At 40.0% G+C, this 19,142-nt stretch overlaps 1 protein-coding gene across 8 annotated transcripts in view; it reads left to right on the forward strand.

Moving 5' to 3' along the window:
* RUNX1T1 (RUNX1 partner transcriptional co-repressor 1) overlaps window positions 1-19,142 on the forward strand; it is a 119,576-nt gene that overhangs the window by 53,985 nt on the left and 46,449 nt on the right. For 7 of the 8 annotated variants that reach the window (XM_030475727.1, XM_030475706.1, XM_030475750.1 and 4 more), the window contains 3 exons: window positions 12,492-12,629; window positions 16,320-16,561; window positions 18,281-18,370. In XM_030475727.1, coding sequence (XP_030331587.1) covers window positions 12,492-12,629; window positions 16,320-16,561; window positions 18,281-18,370 — 470 coding nt within the window. Of the gene's footprint in view, window positions 1-9,414; window positions 9,698-12,491; window positions 12,630-16,319; window positions 16,562-18,280; window positions 18,371-19,142 lie in introns of those variants that run through there. The other variant, XM_030475759.1, reaches the window with a different exon arrangement.

Genomic DNA, 19,142 nt, shown 5'->3' on the forward strand with positions numbered 1-19,142 from the left:
ATGTTAATGGTTTAGTATTTCATCCAGGGACTCCCATTTTCCCTTTTTGAAATTTTCCTTTCATAATTTCAGAATTTGCCTTGGATAGTTGTTACTGTTCAGCAGTTCTTTATTTCTTCATATCCAAGCAGTTTAAACCCTACAATACTGATGTGTTTTACATGTTTTATCTCAAGTAAAGACCATAAAGAAATACATTCTCACAGGAGATCCTAGCACAGTCTCTTATGTCTCTATGCTTTTGAATAGTCTCTGCCATTGGGATTTAGCTTTCTTAAAACGTATGTGGTGCCAGAAGGATGTTTATAAACATCTATGTAAGACACCTTAGTACTTTTTACTTTATTTTTGCCCTGCTTGCTGTTTGATCTGTCTGACTGATACAGATGTGAAGAAAATACAAGGTTTTGTTTGGTTCTCTGTGCTTTGGTGCAGAAAAGAAATGGCGTTCAATTTTGGAGGGTATTTTCAAATTCATGTATCATCACATGGCTGTAGTTGTGTGAGCAGGATCTGGGTTCCTGTGACTGGAAGTGGTGTGCAGTCGTACACATGCTGCTGTCTGATGTGCTGCTTGCTGCGATTTCACTTTTTGAGTATTTTATATGGAAAGCCATCTCTAAAACAGGATGATGTCGGTGGGGAGAGCTGGAAGTTTGGGGGGAATATCTGACTTGTTTGCTTAGGGTAGATGGGTGACAATAGGAAGCACTGAAAATGGTCTTCTGTTGCAGCCAGTACCGCCTAGTTATTGTTTTAGGTAAGAAATATTTAAAGCCAAAATTTAGAAAGAAATACTTAATGTTATGTTTGGTGTTGTAGAAACAGAATACCATGTGCTGATGTATACATACACAGTATCATAATCTTTCCTTCCTGTTATCCTGAAGTTAACTGTTGATACTAGAAAGAACGTTTCTTAAAGCATCTCCCTTTTACTTTCTGAGTACAGTGCCATTTACTTTGAATTTTCCGCATGGAAAGGCTGCACAATATCGGCTCCCTCTAGTGGTCAGTGGTCACCTGTAAAAATTCCCAGCTTCTGTTCGCCCAGGCACGCTCCCAGCAGCCGGCTGGTGTTTCTCTGCATGTACCCTTTTATCTGACACTCCAGTGCTGCCCGCGAACGCTGAAGATGCATCCTTGGGCTGTTGCCACCCCATGGGGGGAACTTGCCGCTTGGTAGTTGACAGTCTTCTCAACTACCCTCTGCTCCACTGAAGAGTTTCTTTACTCTTGTTGAATATTGTTCCCCGTATAAAAATGGCTCCTCTCCTGCTTAATCCCCTTCTCAGTGAAGCAAAATGTATTTATCCAAGTAGACTTAAAGCCAAATGTAGAGTGTTTCCATAGCATGAAGAGAGTTAAATCTGCTTTTCATAAGGTTCTTTTCATGTACATAAGATTCTTTTCATGTAGAAGAAAACTTACCATATTACCAAGGGTTAAGTGCATCCACGTTGAACATACAGAGTTCAAATGCATCAGACTTCTTTATGTTGTCAATATTTCACTTGCACTTGTAGCACTGAGTGGTTTCTCTCTGGTGTCTTGACTTCTCGCCCTGCAGTTTCCCCTTCATTTAACACTCCCTTCAGTGTAATTGGAGACTGTTTCTTTCCTACAATTTTCTAAAGCAGAATGTAAAAAAAAAAAAAAAAGTCACAGTAATTATTTTTATATGCAAAATAAGTAAAACTTGATTAGATATGTGTATGAGTGCGCGTGCACATACACGCACATGTGCAGATATATATGCATATATATAAAAGTAAGCCATGAAAGCTGTACTGACCCACAAAGGTCAATATTAAATTGCTGTGTTAGAGTAGTAGGTTTAGCTGCTTGATGAAAATGATGTTCTATAAATATAAAAAACCTTTTTTAATGTATTTGTTGGGGGGAAAAAAAGAATGCATTTAATTCGAATCTGTTGGGCATGTTTTCTACAACTTTCAAGCATGGCAATGCTACTATACCTGAAATTGTTTTAAAATTTTGCTTATATTTTCTTTGGATTTTGTAGTAATTGCTGATTGCTTTTCAATTCAGGCTTCAGCTGTACGGCGGTTTTTTGTTGTTGTTGTTGCGATCTGATATTTAAAATTCAAAACAAAGGGGAGATACTTTAAAAGAAGAAAGTTATAAAAGTTTTAAGTTTTATTGTGCAAGACAACGGGTCAGCCCCCAGCCTATACTGGTACAGCATGATTCCTCCCCAGGTGCAGGACCCTCCACTTGCCTTTGTTGTATTTCAAAAGGCTCCTCTCTGCTCATTGATCCAGCCTGTCCAGATCCTTCTGAATGATACACAGCACCTTGGGGTAACAGGACAGCACTCTGGTGTTTCTTGTGCCAGGGCGAATTTGTGTGAATTCACTGGCTTCAGAAAGGGGTTTAATCTGGTTTTACATTTGTTAGTCTGGTTTTACATGACACATACGAGTTTCTTCCTTTCCCCCTTCCTTTACATGCTTCTATTATTTCATGTTAACATTTGAGTATGCATGTGATATATTAGGCCAGGCACTTGATTTGAAATATGCTTTTGTTTTTGCTAACGGTAACATTTGTTTTGCTTGTGAGCTTATTTGTCAATAAATAAAAGCCTAAGTTGTATTCTTCTGTTGCTGGGAGTGGCAGTAAGTGACAGTGGTAGCACATGAGTGAGGGTTTCTGGGGGAAATAGGTTTCATTATGTATTTTTCATTGGTGGATTTCATTGGTGGTCTTGGTTGGCTGAATAGAAACCAAGGAGTCTGTATGCCTGGTGACAGAGGATCACCAATTCTCGTGTACACCAGCCATGCTGCTAGAGCAGTCTGAATGCCTCTGGTTCTCATGAGGCAAAGGGCCTATATCTAAATGGGAATATTCATACTGTCTGACTTATCAGCCATAGGAATTAATAATTACAGGCTCTAACTGTTCTTTTCACTGATTACATGGGAAATCTAGTCTGCTAGTTTAGCTATGTGTGTTAGATGGTAGAACCCATGTTTGATTCTTTTTGAGTCTAAAGGATTGGCATGTTTATAAGCGATGCCTTTAAAAAGTCCAGCCATAATAAATTTTGCTGGCAGAGTAATTTAACACCTAAAGTTGTCCTGAAACTAAGTTATTTTAGATTATTTTATCTAGTCTGTGTTGGAGACTTCAGTTCTAGTTAAATCTAATGGAATACTGCTATCAGTATTCTGTTAGGACTTCTTGAAAATGGGTACAGCTATGCCTTATACCTTATGTAGGGGCATTAAAATAAGGGATTTCATATTTATTGTGCTTCAGACTTTTTTAGCAGTGTATAACAAACTATTTACTGTTAATTTAGGACTGTACAAACTTTGGATTAAAAATATAAATATGCTCTGGAGAGCAAGTTTGGGAATTTTAATTGGCATTGAGAGAGAAAATATTCTTCTGGTGGGAAGGATGTGTGCTATGTGTGGTTGAGTATAGTAAGAACATATAAACAATACCAGTTTGTTGCTGATAGCATTTGGGTTTCTTATGTGTCAGTCTAACTTCATCTGTAGTTAATAGTCGAACTAGATGCAATCCTGACAAGGGTAGGTCTTCCAGAGAAGATGGTACAAAAAAGAAATGAACTACTGGTCGGGGAGCCTTTGGGAAGCTGCATCTAAAAACATCCCAGTGGTTTCCTCTGGAAGTGTAGGAGAAATGAAAGAGGTGATTGCTAATGTGGAGGGGTTGTCACCTCTATAGCTTGTAGGTGGGGAGGCCAGGGAGTGGGTTTGGCCAGCAGTTGCTCTGTTTGTTCTTCGGTTCTTCATCCTGGAGGTGGTGGGCACCTCTTTTTAACTTCACTCGGGCCTCAACATTTTGTGAGCTAATTTGGAGTAGCAGTAATAGTTCCTGTGATGTGAAAGACAACCAATCAAAACATACAGTTCTTAGTTTGGTAGCTTGTCAACAAAATGAAGTAGAAAAGATCCAGAAAACAAAGTAAAGAAGAAAATAGTATTTTGATACTGATCGTGGGACTATTTGCTTATTAACTGCATTAGTTATGCATACATAGACACATTTTCATGATGCTTCGTGGGATATTTAGAATAAATCTGCATTGTCTTTGCCTTTATTACAGGCCAACTGGTATGTATTCAGCCATGACAAGGGAGCTTGTAGACTTTATATTCTGGGGGCTTATGGAAACTTAGGGCAGCTGCCACTATTGGCCCTTATTTTGCTTGTCTGTTCTTGTTAAAGTATTTTATAAACCGTAATGTTGGTATTAAATCTAGATTTAGAATGTATTCTTCTCCCTGCATTCTGTTGTATGTTCAAGCAATTTTACATGGTAAAATTTGCAAAGTCAGGAAGGGAGAAGGAGAAAAAAGGCATTTGAAAAAAGGTACAATAGGGGCAAGCGTCAGTTTTTAATTATTAAAAACTGAAAGTGAATTTATGATATTTTTGAAACCGTCAAAACATGTCAAATCATTGAGTCATAGAATGGTTTGGGTTGGAAGGGACCTTAAAGCTCCTCTAGTTCCAACCCTCTGCCATGGGCAGGGGGGCACCTTCCCTTAGACCAGATTGCTCCAAGCCCCATCCATCCTGGCCTTGAACACTACCAGGGATGGGATATCCACAGCTTCTCTGGGCAGCCTGTTCCAGTGCCTTACCACCCTCACAGTAAAGAACTACTTCCTAATATCTAAATGAGAGGAAAAATACGATTTTTTTCTAAATTTTTTCCATCTTTTAAAATGAAATTATATGGCAAGACAAGTGTATTTCTTTCAGGAGAAAGCCAAGCCATAACATTTTTGTCTTAGTTATGAGACTGAAATAATGCCTTGCTTATTTTATAAAAAGTACAACTATCTGCCTTCAGCTGCTAAGCCATAAGCATGGGACACATTGTTTTGCCAGTCAGAACCTCTCAGCCTAGAGACCTGAAACAAAAGAGAGTGCTTCTGTGGTTTTAGTTTGTTTTCATGATGGTAGGACCAGACAAGGTGCTGTTATGGGTGAAGAACATGATGCAAAGCATTGTCTGTCATTTCACCTGCTTTACATGGAGTCATACAATGATTTGGGTTGGAAAGGACCTTAAGGTCATCTAGTTCCAACCCCCCTGCCATGGGCAGGGACACCTCGCACTAGACCAGGTTTCCCAAGGTTCTCTCCAACCTGGCCTTCAATGCTGCCAGGGATGGAGCACTTATCCCTTCTTCAGGCAACCTGTTCCAGTGCCTCACCACCCTCACAGTAAAGAACTTCTTCCTTGTATCTAACCTGAACTTCCCCTGTTCAGGTTTAGACCCATTACCCCTTGTCCTATCGCTACAGTCCCTGATGAAGAGTCCCTCCCCAGCATCCTTGTAGGCCCCCTTCAGATACTGGAAGGCTGCTATGAGGTCTCCACGCAGCCTTCTCTTCTCCAGGCTGAACAGCCCCAATTTTCTCAGCCTGTCTTCATACGGGAGGTGCTCCAGCCCCCTTATCATCCTCATGGCCCTTCTCTGGACTTGCTCCAACAGCTCTGTGTCCTTCTTATGTTGGAGACACCAGAACTGTACGCAATACTCCAAGTGAGGTTTCATGAGAGCAGAGTAGAGGGGCAGGATCACCTCCTTCGACCTGCTGGTCACGCTTCTTTTGATGCAGCCCAGTATACAGAGTATACAGTTGGTTTCTGGGCTGCGAGCGCACACTGAAGGTGGCTCATGTTCAGTTTCTCATAGACAACACCCCTGAGTCCTTCTCCTCAGGGCTGCTCTGAATCACTTCTCCGCCCACCCTGTAGCTGTGCCTGGGATTGCCCTGACCCACGTGCAGTATCTGGCACTTCACTTAGTTGAACTTCATGAGGTTGGCATTGTCCCACCTCTCAAGTGTGTCAAGGTCCCTCTGGATGGCATCCCTTCCTTCCAGCATATCCACAAGCTCTTCCCACCAAAACCGGGAGACAGTAGCACAAAAATCCCTTTCAGCTTTTGCGAGACAGAGTGGAGATTGCATTAGTCTCAAAGCTTTTTTTAGCACATCTGAAGAAAGCTCTGATAACTTGGCCTGAGATAACTTCAGTGAACTCCCATGATGCAGAATTTCCTCCAGCTCCTGCATATTAAATGAGAAGAAATGGGCAAACCAAGTGTGCTATTCATTTATCTGAAGAATAGCTGGTGATATGAACTGTTCAACTATCTGAGTAGAGGAGAACCAAGATAAGACTGCAGCAAAGTTGTGATACTGCCTTTTGCAAATGGTTCATCTTCAGTATGTGAGCTTCATACCCGGCGTGCTAAAGCGGCAGTGAAATGTTATGTTGTCTTGGAAACTTTGCTGTGCATGTCCACCGCTCGCTCCACACACATGCTCATTCCTGGTGGATAAAGCTTGCAGGCATAATGTTTTGTGACAAAAGACAGAGTCTGAGTGTCTGAGCTGCTTTCTGATACTGCCCTTCTGCAAATCATCTAGGGAGTAAAAGTTCTCCACTGGGGAGCTGGAAACCGGGTGACGTTTTCTTTCTAGGCCAATAATGTGACTGCATCTGGTGCTGACAGAAAGTTATGTCTGTATTACGCCTGTTTGAGATCAGTTGTTTATAGCACAAAAACAACCATTGTGTTTAGGTCCTTATTTATTCTTTAAAAAAAAGTCAAAAGGACCAAGAGATGAATGGAATGAAGACTGGACCGGTCTCAAACAAGTCCCAGGCATGCTTGCCTGGAGAGGGTCTGCAGCATTGTTGTCCAAATGTCATGCAGTGCACAGGATGGGTAGGCTTTACCATATATACCAGGGTCATATTCTGCATTCCTGAACGAGACCTTTTCAACCAAGGCAGATACCTTGTAGTATTGTCCTGCTCTTGTGCAGTGGCAGGTCTGAGAGTCAGGAATTGTGGATCTCCACAAGCACTGCTTTGTAACGGTGCTGCATGGTTTGGCCAAATCTGAAGGAGAGAAGGTTCTTTACTGACTGTAGCGTGATAGCATTATGGATGAGAGAGCTATGTAATTTGTCCTCTTAGGTGGACTTTTGAGTTTCTGACTCCCAGTTCATCATTACTGTGACTCTACAGTTACCTGCTTGCAGATTCCATGCTATCCCTCTCAAAATAACTAAAATTAGTCCAATGCCATCTAGGTAACCATCATTAGTATTAACTCCCACAGATTTAGGTCACCATTCGTATAAATTGAGATGGTGGAGGCAGGTTCTAATCCCGTGTGTCATACGCAGGTTTGTTCTTTCTGTGAGTTTAAAGGAAACAAGACAAAGGGCTCTTTTAATTTGGCAGTTTTTATTTTTATTTTTAACATGTTGGCACAGAAGTGGTAAGTACTCTACAGTACAATCAATATAGAGCGTCTTTTAAGAATCTTTCATGCCTGAATATACATCTGGAACTGTTTGCGCTAACTAAAAGTAAAATAAATGCCACAGCGTATTATACCATACTTTTTTTTCATTTAAAAAAGGAAATTGAAAACACACCACTCCTAGAAATGCTTGACATTGAATTGGCTATTGAAATGGTATCAGTAAAGTACTTATATATTCCATATTTTGTTCCATACATCAGCTTTCCTTGATGCGTTAGACTTGGAAGGGTGCCATGTAAGCTGAAATGTTGCCATATATGAAAGACCGCCTTGTTTTAAAAATGGACTAAATCTTTTAGGGTACAGGAAATAAAACAGTTTGAATATAAGCACATCTCTCTTTGCCCCTGCTCCTGCATGTTTTACTTTGTCTCTTCCCTATTTGTCTTCAGAAACTGGCTGGGCATACAGTAAATATCAGTGTTCACCTAAAAGCTAAATATAGTGATAAATATAACTCCTGCCACAAAAACTGAATGAATGACTAGAACAGTATAGTTTCATGAACTAAGAAATCCACTGAAAACATATCGTAATTTAAAGTTGGTTTTACAACATTCTTTAATTTAAAATGAAGCAAAATACTTCTGTGGTAAAATCACAGTTCTTCACTCTGTGCTGTAACGGAGATTCAAGAATTTATATTTCAAAATGTTTGGTGGGTTTTTTTTTCTTTAAATAAAAAAATATAATCCAAAGCAAATGCAGTAGATCTCTGCATACTTGAAACATAGTTTCTGAATTTATTCTTAAAGTCTCTTGCTGCACCAGTGGGTTGTGTGTATGGATTAGGACTAGACCATTATTTCACCATCTATCTCCATCCTGAATTGATTGCAGCGAACACTGCAGAATGAATTGCAGATGTGTCCTTTTCCTTCTGGTTTGAAGGACCTCTGTTTTCAGCCCCATTTGATCCGAACTGGGCTAAGGAGTGCAAGTCTGTCACTGTTCAGAGGGATTCAGTGGAAGAAATCTTTGCACCTGAAAGAAGTTACTCTCTCTCTGTATGCACAGCCTGCACTCCAAAATGTGTGCGCTGGGGAATACTGCCTGGATGAGACTTTCTGGTGTGTCCTTGCTCATTCAGGATTATTGTTTGAAATGTCAGAGTACAACAGAAAAAAAAAATAAAAAAAAAAAAAAGGAGAGAACTAGCTTTGCAAATGGGGAGCTTGTTTTGACAGGAAAGCATAAAAATGTTTGTGAATTCAAGAAACTAAGCAATTTTAAGACATACTTTTACTTAAAGTTCTTCCAAACTTCAGGCAAAGTGCAATGTATATGCTTCTGTATTATAAAACTGGATCAAGTGTACATGAAACGCTACACAGGCAGGTTTTCACATGTAAAGATGTTTTCCTCTTGAGGGGTTCTTTCTTTGTCTCCTGAACCCTCATCACCTCTGAACGTACAGATAGTAGGATTACCACTGGGAGTTTGTATGAAAAATGTCTATACTTAAGAACCATCATGGAATAATATGGTTTAGGGGGAACTTGGCTTGTGAATACGATTTAAATCCTGTTTTGCCTTTAGCTGTCAGATCATCAGGCTATCTTTCAACAATTAGAGTAAAAAGTATTAGGTTTTGGGTTTGTTATATTTGGGGGGGTGTGTGTGTTTTGTTTTGGTTTGGTTTTTTTTCAATTAAAACCAAATAATGATTTGTAGAAGCTAGAGCTCTAGGCTAAGTATCAGATACTACAAGCTTTAGGAGTTCAGATCACAAGAACTGGTAATGCTTTTGTCAGCGATGGCTCTGCTTTCTACTCCATCACCACTCTGTCTCCTGAGAGACCTATCTATCTCTTAAAAAGAGAGCTGCTGAGGTTCTCTGGGATTGTGGGTGGGGAGACAGAGGTGCAGAGCCACTGTGGGCAGGTATTTCCAGCTCCATAGCTCCCACAGAGGTTTGGGCACCAGCTATAGAGGCAGGGAACAGGTAAATAGCAGCAGTAAGAGCCGAATGGCTCCTGCAGGACTTTTGCTATTAAGCAGGATGGAAAAGTGGGGTGTAAAGGCTGCTTTCCTGGGCAGTGTGGTGGTGGTGCTGTCTTCCAAGCACGTGGAAGAGCTTTGCATTTTGCACTGTACTGCTTCAAAAGTCCTCTCTCCCTGCCGCCCAAGGAGAGCCTATGCTCTGAAAAGATAATCTTGTACCCTGGTTAGAAGTGTTTTGAGATGTGCTTGAACAGAGCCTTATATCTCATTACAGAAGGCAGACCTGGGGAACTTACAGACAACCAGAGATAAATCTGTCCGCCCTGCGATCATATAGTAGCAGAGTGGGGTTTGGGGCTTTGCAAGATGGGGAGAGAGGTTAAACAGAGGTAAGTGGCCTATAGAGGTTGGGGTTTTATTTTTACCCCTCAGATGTCCAAAGAAGGGTAATTGAGAAAATCAAGCCTAATGTCATTAGATTTATATGAGAAGTACAGGATAATTTCAGCGATCTGCAAACCGGGTGGCGTTCACTGTTCCAGGGAGTAGAAACCAGTCAAATCACAGTAGAATGGCAGTCTGAATTTGGAGGGCAAAACCAACACACTAATTCCCACTACCATGTTCAATTTAAGTAACAAAACATTGCCAGCTTTTTGGGAAAGGCTCCCCCCTCCAATATGAACTTTGAAATGTAGCAAAGGAGGGGAGCAGGAACTGTGTGGTTGGTTACAGGCTTGGGATCGCTTTTAGTTATCAACAGCTGAACTGGAGGATACAGGCTGTGCCTGCTTGCTGTGAGCAGCAGACTGTTAGAGGAGCTTGATTTCTCTCACTCCTTCTTCCACCCACCTCCATCTCCTCTGTGCCTGTGTCTGCGCTCCCACATGCTTCAAATCTGTGTACCTGGACTGCCTTCCTTAACAGTTCAATGTGAGTGTTAGCAGAATGAAAACCAGATGGACCAGCAGTTCCCACTGTTATCTCCCCACCAGCTCTGGCAAGCCTCCCTTTCTCTCTCCTTTCTTGGCATGGCAGAAATATTTGCCTTTATTTAGGAGGGCTTGGGCTCACTGCTGTGCCTCTTTCCCTCTGTTGCAACATGAGCTGAAAGCTATTTATTCCCTTGTTGCTGGGGTTGGTTGAGGTGAGTGGAAGATGAATTCAGCTATTAAGGAAGCAATTAACATTTCAAGATGAGTTTTCATAGTTCTTTATATTGAATGAATGACTTGTTAAAGATATAGATTTAACTGTTTTAGTGTAATGATATAGAAAGGAAATTTGTATAGAATATGTTTAAAAGCTTGCTTTTGTTTTCCAGCATGTAATAATTTACTGTTGCTTGATTTGCAAATCAAATCTCACCTTTGTAGCAGCCTTAGTATTTAAGCTAATCATTTTGGATACTGTTCTCTACACAGCTGAGGTTTACTAACCTTAGATCCACACTAAAGATCCTGTAATACTGTATCTGTGTTCCCCTCATCCTGTTCTGGGAGTGTTTCACTGCTCATCTTCCCCAAACTTGCCTCTAAATTCTACATTAAATTGCTCCCTTTAACTGAGAACTGAAGCGTCGTCTGTAGGCACTTCTACAAAGGGTGAAGATGGCTTTTATAATTGCAGTACCTGACACACTGCACCTCTGAGACATACTTCCTCACTTTCCTCAGTTTCAGGCAGCTAAATATTGATATCTGTGTTGTTAATTTTTGTGGTAGGTTTTGGTTTTTTTTTTTTGGTTGTTTGGGATTTTTTACTTTCTGATAAGAAAGTGTTCTGATAATTGTTTTGAGGCTCTTTTAAACATACCCTTCCTTTGTTAAATGTGTGCATTGCATTTTGTTTCTCTTAATGTCTCTCAGGGCAAATTTTAGATAGGATTTTTGGTTGAAGTTTGTATGTTGTTAGTAAGAACAAGAAGCACGTTGCAAAGGGGAGTGATGGAATTTATAGCATATGGCGGGCTTTTCTACTGTCTTGAATTAAAACCCACAGATTTATGTGCTTACCCATTAGCAACGACATTTCCTTGCTTTGCAAAATAGTTTAATGGAGTTCAGGAAGACTTGTGTAGGGCAGTGTATAAAATAAATAACCCTGACCCCCCAAGAAGAGATGAAAGAATTTAACTGAATGCCCATTAAAAGGTAAACTTGATCTTACTCATATTTACTCGAGATGGCTTGCTAAACTCCTGGCATGAGTCAGTAAGCCTTAATTTTGTTTTCAGTTGGTAAATGTCATGTTTTGCCCGTTCTTGATCAATGAAACATAAGGGTTTGGGTGAGGTTTAAAAAATTCTAACACAGAGGTGTCCAAAAAGGTCTTGGAAAAAGAAGATACTTCTATAGCTTCCCTATCAAATATCTTGCATCTCAAGATCTTTAGTTGCAAGAGAACTGTTAGGTTGTCTGCTTTTTTTTTTCTCTTTTGTTTTGTTTTCTTGGGGAGGTACATTTCTATTTGCAGGTTTTGAACATTAAAGTTGTTCTTAATGTGTGATGGTGGAAACTTAGATGCTTTAAAAAAACCCCGATGGTATGTATGTGTCATGACTGACATACCATTTTGGCGCATTGTGTTTATTTTTCTGGTGTATGTAAGAATATCCAGGGGCAGGGTAGTAAAGTGATCCAGGAGGCACGCAGTATTTAACATAAGTATCTCTCCATGATTACAAAGAGAAGTGATGGAGAGGGCAGCAGGTGTTACCAAGAAGAGACATGAAGAGAGCTGGCTTCAACCAATATCCCACCTAACATCTCATCTGTACTAGAGAGCTTCAGGTTTTAGTTCTGGAAGAGTTGTCGTAAAGGGATTTATTACCTTCCTGTCTCTTCATCTGTTTTTTCCTCCTGGCTAATGTGAGAGCCTTGAAGGGAGGTGGCATTATTGCAGCTCCTGGAGTGCTTGGGAGGTAGCATCTGCACATGCTAGAAATAAAAACAAAAGACAATGCAGCACCAGTACAAATGAGATCTTGCCATCTGTGTTACACCTTCTTAAGTAAGGTTTAGATGATGTAATTTGGGAAGAGCACACTGGAGTAGATAATCAGGTGTAATCTTTTGCAGCAGATGCTGAAATGGCTCACTTCTTGCATTAGCTTTTAAGTTTTTGTGACATGGAGTGTGCTTGGGGAAATAAACCAGTGTGTTCCTGTGGTGTATGTTGCAGATCGCACTGAGAAGCATTCCACAATGCCAGACTCACCTGTGGATGTGAAGACACAATCCAGGCTGACGCCTCCAGCCATGCCACCTCCTCCCACTACCCAAGGAGCTCCAAGAACCAGTTCATTCACGCCCACAACGTGTAATTAGACTTATTTCTTCGTTTTCTTCCATATTCTTTCTATTTTCTATGTAAGAAAGCAAAATATGTGAAGGGAAATGTGCATGATATGGTGGGAGCAGCATTTAGTTGTACTGCAATAAAGTAATTAAGCAAAACTGAGATTGCAACAGATTAATGCATCTTTAAGGTATTAAAACATTCAGCTCAGAGTTGTGTTATTTCGCTGATAACTTGGCCACAGTGTTGAAGAACAGTGAGCACTGGTTTCCCATGTAGTTAGTGCTCAGGTCAGCCTTTCTGTGAGAAGGAAAACCTCTTATGCCATTCTGTTGTTTAAAGGACCCTTTTCCCTTTGTTATAGAAACTTTGGGGGGTTTGTTTGCATATGTTTTTAAAGTGGGGGATAATTCATGAAAAAACCAAACTTCATCCCACTTGTAATTGAAGAATTCTGATTTAAATGCTGTATAATGTCTAGTTAATATTGACATAAACCCCAAAATAAAGGCCTTTTATTGTTTTATCTAGAGATTTCTAATCTGTGACCACTTTACTTGGGGCTGCATCTCTGTCTCAGTTTATTGATGTAAACACACAAGAAACTCAACTAGTCTTGATAGAATTGCTCTGCATTTGTATCAGTGTAACTGAGATCTGAATCTGGCATGTTGTCTGGACTATTCTTTTCACAGCCATGAAATGATCCACATTTCTCTTACCAAGATTTAGCTGCAAATTTTTTGGTCTCTTTTATACTGCCTTGTAATAGTATAAACATGAGAATGTGTTTACATTTCACATTTTAAATAAAACATTTTTAGAACAGTAGAATACGAATACATATGCGTAAACAGAATGAAGGCAGCATCTTCTATTTGTCTTTCCTATGTCTGTTTAGTCCTTTTCTGTCTGCTAAATGCCCTATTTAAAATTCACCTCTATGCAGAGGTCCAGCTGGAGGCCCTTGTACCACTTCTTCCAGGGAATCCTGTCCTGACGATTTACATCCAACTTAAACAGTGATGAGGGTTTGTGCCAGCTATTTGTGTAAACTTAAATTTAACGCAGTGAGCCTGATCCTGCACAGATTTGTCTGTTTTGCTTAACTCCAGCACCTGAATCATCCTAGGAGCTGCTCTGATCTAAAGTTAAATTGTTTCTAAGTTTTTCTAGGGTGGGGTTCTTAGAGATTAATCTTTCAAATATGATGCACTTTGCACAGTTCAGGGTTATCTTTGGCAATCATAAAAGGAATAGGACAATGTTCTTTCTTAATCACTTTTATAATCGTCACTGTAACTCACAAGATTTCTAGATGTTTATGATTGGGTTCAGCACTTTGGAAAGGTGTGTGAACCATAGCTGGATTTTTGGGGCTGTTTATGTAAAGACTAAAAGTCTATAAACGTCTAGTTTTAATTGCCTTTTTTTACCCTGTCAGATTTTGGAGTTTGTCTTTAGTGGTTCCAGCTTGTACAGTAAATAGTACTTCTGTTGGAGTGTCTGTTACATTTATTATTGCTACAGTGGGAATGCCTGTAGGCCAGGAAGATCATACTTGTTTTCTGGTCAAGAATATGCTTATTTTCTTTGATTTAGACTATTAAAAACTCTTGACATATATTAGTTTGAAATTTTAAATGCTAAATTCTGTTTTATTAATAATGTGGTTTTGTTTTAGAAATTACATAGATCTCTGCCAGTTGGCAAGTTCAGACATTACAAAGAAGGAGAGGAACTTACTAGTATGTGGTGGGCTATTAAAAAAAAATAAAAAGTTTTAGAGAAGCTGCATTTGGGGAGTATTTCTTTATTTCTTTTGTTGTGGGAGAAATTTTACCTGCCTTTCTCCTCCTCGTATCTATCCGAGGTAATGAACTCTACTGTTCTGTGCTTTTTTGATCATAGCCCCAAGACCCTCTGCTGAGAGCAGCCCCTTACCAGTGACTGAGTTGTTGGGTGCTGTCAGGCTAGAGCAGGACACAGTCTTATTCTTGCCAATCCTCATTTACTAAGCTCATGGTATGATGACTTTTGGCTATGCAAGTTCCTTGCAGCCACAATGTATTTGTTTACTCAGATACCTCACTCTACGGCAGTGCTTGGACCTACATGTAGAGCTGAACTTGCTGAGACCAGCTTCTTTCTTTTTCTGCTTTTTCCACTTCTTGTGCTCCCTAGCCCATGCAGCTAGAATATGCACCCAAAAACTAGGATAAAACACAAGCAGAAACTAGATAGCCATTCAGATAGCTTTTTCTGTGGTTCTCCAGAAGGGGACTTCAGTCACGAGGGCAAAAGCTCCTTCACTATTGCAGTAGTGATTTAAATCTGATAATAGGGTAGTGATCTAAACCTAGTAATAGGTTTAGAGTTTGTCTCTAAACCTCAAAAGGGACTTGCTGTCTAACAATAAAGATGACTGATAAAGAAAGTGACAAAAATTGGGATGTGTGGCTTCAGAGAGGCTGATCATTAAGCAACATTGAAAGTTCTTAAAGTTGCTAGCTCAGCATGGTTATGCTTTTAAATAGGAGGCAATTTAGGCTTACTCCTATGCATTTTTGATTTTTAATGGGGTGTTTTTTTGGGATGGGTTCTGAGTGAGTTCTCAAAAAGAAATTGGCAAATTTCTCCAGGGCAGTGGCCGCTGAGCATGGTGCTGGCTGCTGCTGGGTGCAGTCACGTGCTGTGTGCTCATTCGCTGTCATTTTGGCAAGTCAGACTTAAACAACCTCAACAGAGTTTGTTTGACTGTTGCTGTTCCAAGTAGCCTGGGTGGAAAAGGATGTCCTCAGTTTGATTCTCTGCTCTCTTCTGGAGCGTGGATGAGAATCAAACTGAAATGGCTGCCAAAAATTGTCTGTTGTCTTCAGTATGTCTGCATGAATCTCATTGCCATAAATTTTGAACACTTAGTACTTCAAACAGTTGTTCTCACAACAACCTTGCAACAGGAGGGAAGTGCTTTCTTATCCTTTTAGAGGTACAGTATTGACACATGAAAACTGAGTGATTTGCTCATGGTCTTTGAGAAGTCTTCTGAAGTCTAGCTTCATACTCTAGCTGCAAGGCTTCAGGCCACAGTGAGCATGGCACCATTTGTACCTGCACAAACAACTTTGTGTGCTCCATATGTTAGCAGCTAGGAAATCTGTATCCGAAAAAAAATAACCTTCTCATTGGGTGGTGTAAGGTTAAAACGTGAAAGTCCTGTTTTGTAAACACAGCTGTCAGTTGTGTGTACAAAACACAAGTAAAAATATTCAGAGATAAACTGAGGCTTCATGAAATATGTCTGCACATTTTTTTCTACCCCAAGGAGCAATTTTTTTGTCTTCAGTTATACATGCTCTCATGCTTTTTCTCCATTTCCCTTCTTCTCTTTTTAAAATCCTCTGACAAAAGGGTGGTATTCAAATGATGCTTTCCAGGTGCAGGAGCATTTTTGGGGGTGGAGGGGGTGTGTGTGAGAGGCAGCTGCTGTTACTTCCAAGCCATACACCGTTCAGTACCAGCTACTGGGAAATAAATATAAACTGCAGAGTGTTGCTCTGTCAAAAGGCTAATTATCTTTGATTGTGCAACTTAATTAATTTTGAGGACAAGCACGGAAAACATAAGCTGATGGATTTCCCTCTCTGTCTTCTTTCTCTCTCTCTCCACGCCCCCCTTTCTATTTTATCCTCCCTTCTCTTTTTCTTTCAGTAACCAATGGCACTAGCCATTCACCAACAGCGTTAAATGGAGCTCCATCTCCTCCTAATGGCTTTAGCAATGGGCCATCCTCTTCCTCTTCCTCTTCTCTGGCTAACCAGCAGTTACCGCCAGCTTGTGGAGCTAGGCAACTCAGCAAACTGAAGAGATTTCTTACAACCTTACAGCAGTTTGGCAATGACATTTCACCAGAGATTGGGGAGAGAGTGCGTACCCTTGTGCTAGGACTTGTGGTAAGCAAACAACCAACGGTATAATAATTGTGATATTTTTCTCTCCTTTTCCCTCTTTATGCTTGACATGTTTATTATATAAAAGAGTGGGTCATATACACTGCATATATCATACTTTAAGGATACCAAACATGTGAGAATGAAGCACTAGCTCTTGCTGCTGGAGCTAACTTGTAACTTGACTAGCTTCCCATAAGTGACAGCTATTCCCGACCAGATACAGACTTGACTTTTTTTTGCCAGTACAGTATTCTGTTGTAATGGTGCGAAAGGATTTTCATTCTATACTGGCAACATCCCTAATATAGACATCCTTGAAATATATGATATACTAAAATATGGTTTGGCTTGCATAGTTTAGTTGGCTGGGAAAAGGAGAGTGCCCTACATATGTAGTGGCAGAATACTGGTTAAAAAGATGAGCTGAATATATGTTTGGACTGTGGTTACAGTGGAAAACCTTTTCTCAGTATTCATTGACCCCAACAAGGAGGGACCCGATGGTGCATTACTGCTACTTAAGTCACCCTATTTATAAGGTTGTATGGCTGAATGAAAACTTCACCTTTCTCTTACCTGCCTCTGTCAAGTTGGGCTGGTCTTTTACAGGAAAATTGTTGTGAATCTGGCCCAGAATTCTTTTTATTCCCAGAAAAGTCCTCTCTCTTCCATACATTGTTGTCTCCCATGTATCTCCTCCAGCAATAATTAAATGTACTGGGAAAAATGTTGTTGTGGTGCTCTAATTTACATCTGTTCTGAGCAGCTACAGTCGCCACTGACTTCATTCGGAGCAAAGACTACCAGTGCTGTTGAGTACTAGGGCTCAGGTGTCCTCCACTTGTATCTTTACAAAACCTATGTGGCAGCAGTGGGTACCCCTTCACTTGAGTCTGTGTTAAAAGGTTTAGTGTAGGCAGTGTAAGTTCAGTAGGTCCTACTCTCCATTTGTCTCCATATCCAAAATGCCTGTTTAATGTGGTTTAGTTTGTCACATAGTTCTCTGTGGAAAGGGGAACCAGTAAAGAAACTAAGGGTGGCTTTGGGAGATGTACTTGCCCTTGATTTTCAGAGGAAAAGTGTTTGCCCACTGCTAATTACAGTTGATTTCTACTTTCATCTGAGCTCTGAGGAGCAAATTAGCATCTTTTCGTTGGGAATGCCCCATATCATGTTATTCCCTTGGTCAGCCCTATGCAGCATATGGTCTTCATGGTTATGCCCTCAGCTTCAAAGTAATGACTTATCCTACATAGCCTAGAACATTATGAACGATCCACTTCATAAGTACAAGAGGCGAAGTGCAGTTTTCCTCCTCAAACAACAAGGAATGTGCCTTTAAAAGTGTGATTTTTCCGTATGTGCATGTTAATTACCACTTCTGCACTGGGAACAAAATTACAAGAGGCTTCAATAGAAACTAAAAAAATTGTTGGGAAAAGCAGCTTTAACTGATGTTTGAAATGTAAAAGCATTTCCATGCTTAGCACCTGAGTGCTTAAACTACTCTAAGCAACAGGCACTGAATGGCTGAGATGCTGGTGGTTTCCTTTGAGTATTTTAATAAGGTAATAATTTAATTTGTGGCATGCTTTTCTTTATCCTCTTATCAATATCAAGAACGAGTTATTAAGCAGTTTCAGAGTGCTTTGGTTACTGTTTCTCTTGCTAAGTGTTTTCATTATTTTGTCACCAAGACAGAATTTTTTTTCTCAACAGAATTCTACTTTGACAATTGAAGAATTTCATTCCAAACTGCAAGAAGCTACTAACTTCCCACTGCGACCTTTTGTCATCCCATTTTTAAAGGTATTGCACAGTTCAGTGATCTGGAAAATATTTCAAACCATTTTGTTGCTAGGTCACAGATGTGTGTTACAGTTTTTCTTTTTAAGAGAGTCAGGAAAATGAATAATGTTTAAGGGTTTCTTTCCATAGCTTAGTGCATGGAACTGCATTTGAGTGTATGGTTCAGGACCATTTTTGGCACAAGACCTGTCAGTTCCCTAATTCTATAATCACTGTTGTTTGTTTTATATTTTTAGTTTGTAGGTACAGAAGCTTTTACAAACTAAGTCTTGAGGCTTGGTTAGAAATATAATAATGTCATGTGCTTGCAAAAAGCTAGAGTTTTGCAAACTTTGTGTGATTCAGAGTAAGGGCATGTCAGGAATTCCTGCTACCAGCCCTTTTCTAAACTGCTGCTGATTATTATTAGTACACAATGAGATTGTGACATGCAAGGAAAAGACTCTATTTCTTTAGATTCCAGCCATCAGTACAAATGTGGTGTCTTAAGGAGGCTGTTGACTGTGACCATGTGGTTTATGCTTATGCACCTATTATTAGAAATTAAACATAAAATATCATTAAAAAAACAAGTAATAAAATACAACACATGATGTGCAAAATAGGAATCGGGGAAGCAAAATCTTCTTTGGAGTCAGGAAGTTATTCTGCCTTTCACCTGTCAGTAACTACCTCGTCTGAACCACCATGACCTCTGAAATAGTCAATGTTGCTTTCTCAGAGCATGTTGTATTCTGTTGTGGTTGTGCTGTGGAGATGAATTTTCCAGAGA

Source organism: Strigops habroptila, chromosome 1 (assembly GCF_004027225.2).
Source record: "Strigops habroptila isolate Jane chromosome 1, bStrHab1.2.pri, whole genome shotgun sequence".
NCBI lineage: Eukaryota > Metazoa > Chordata > Aves > Psittaciformes > Psittacidae > Strigops > Strigops habroptila.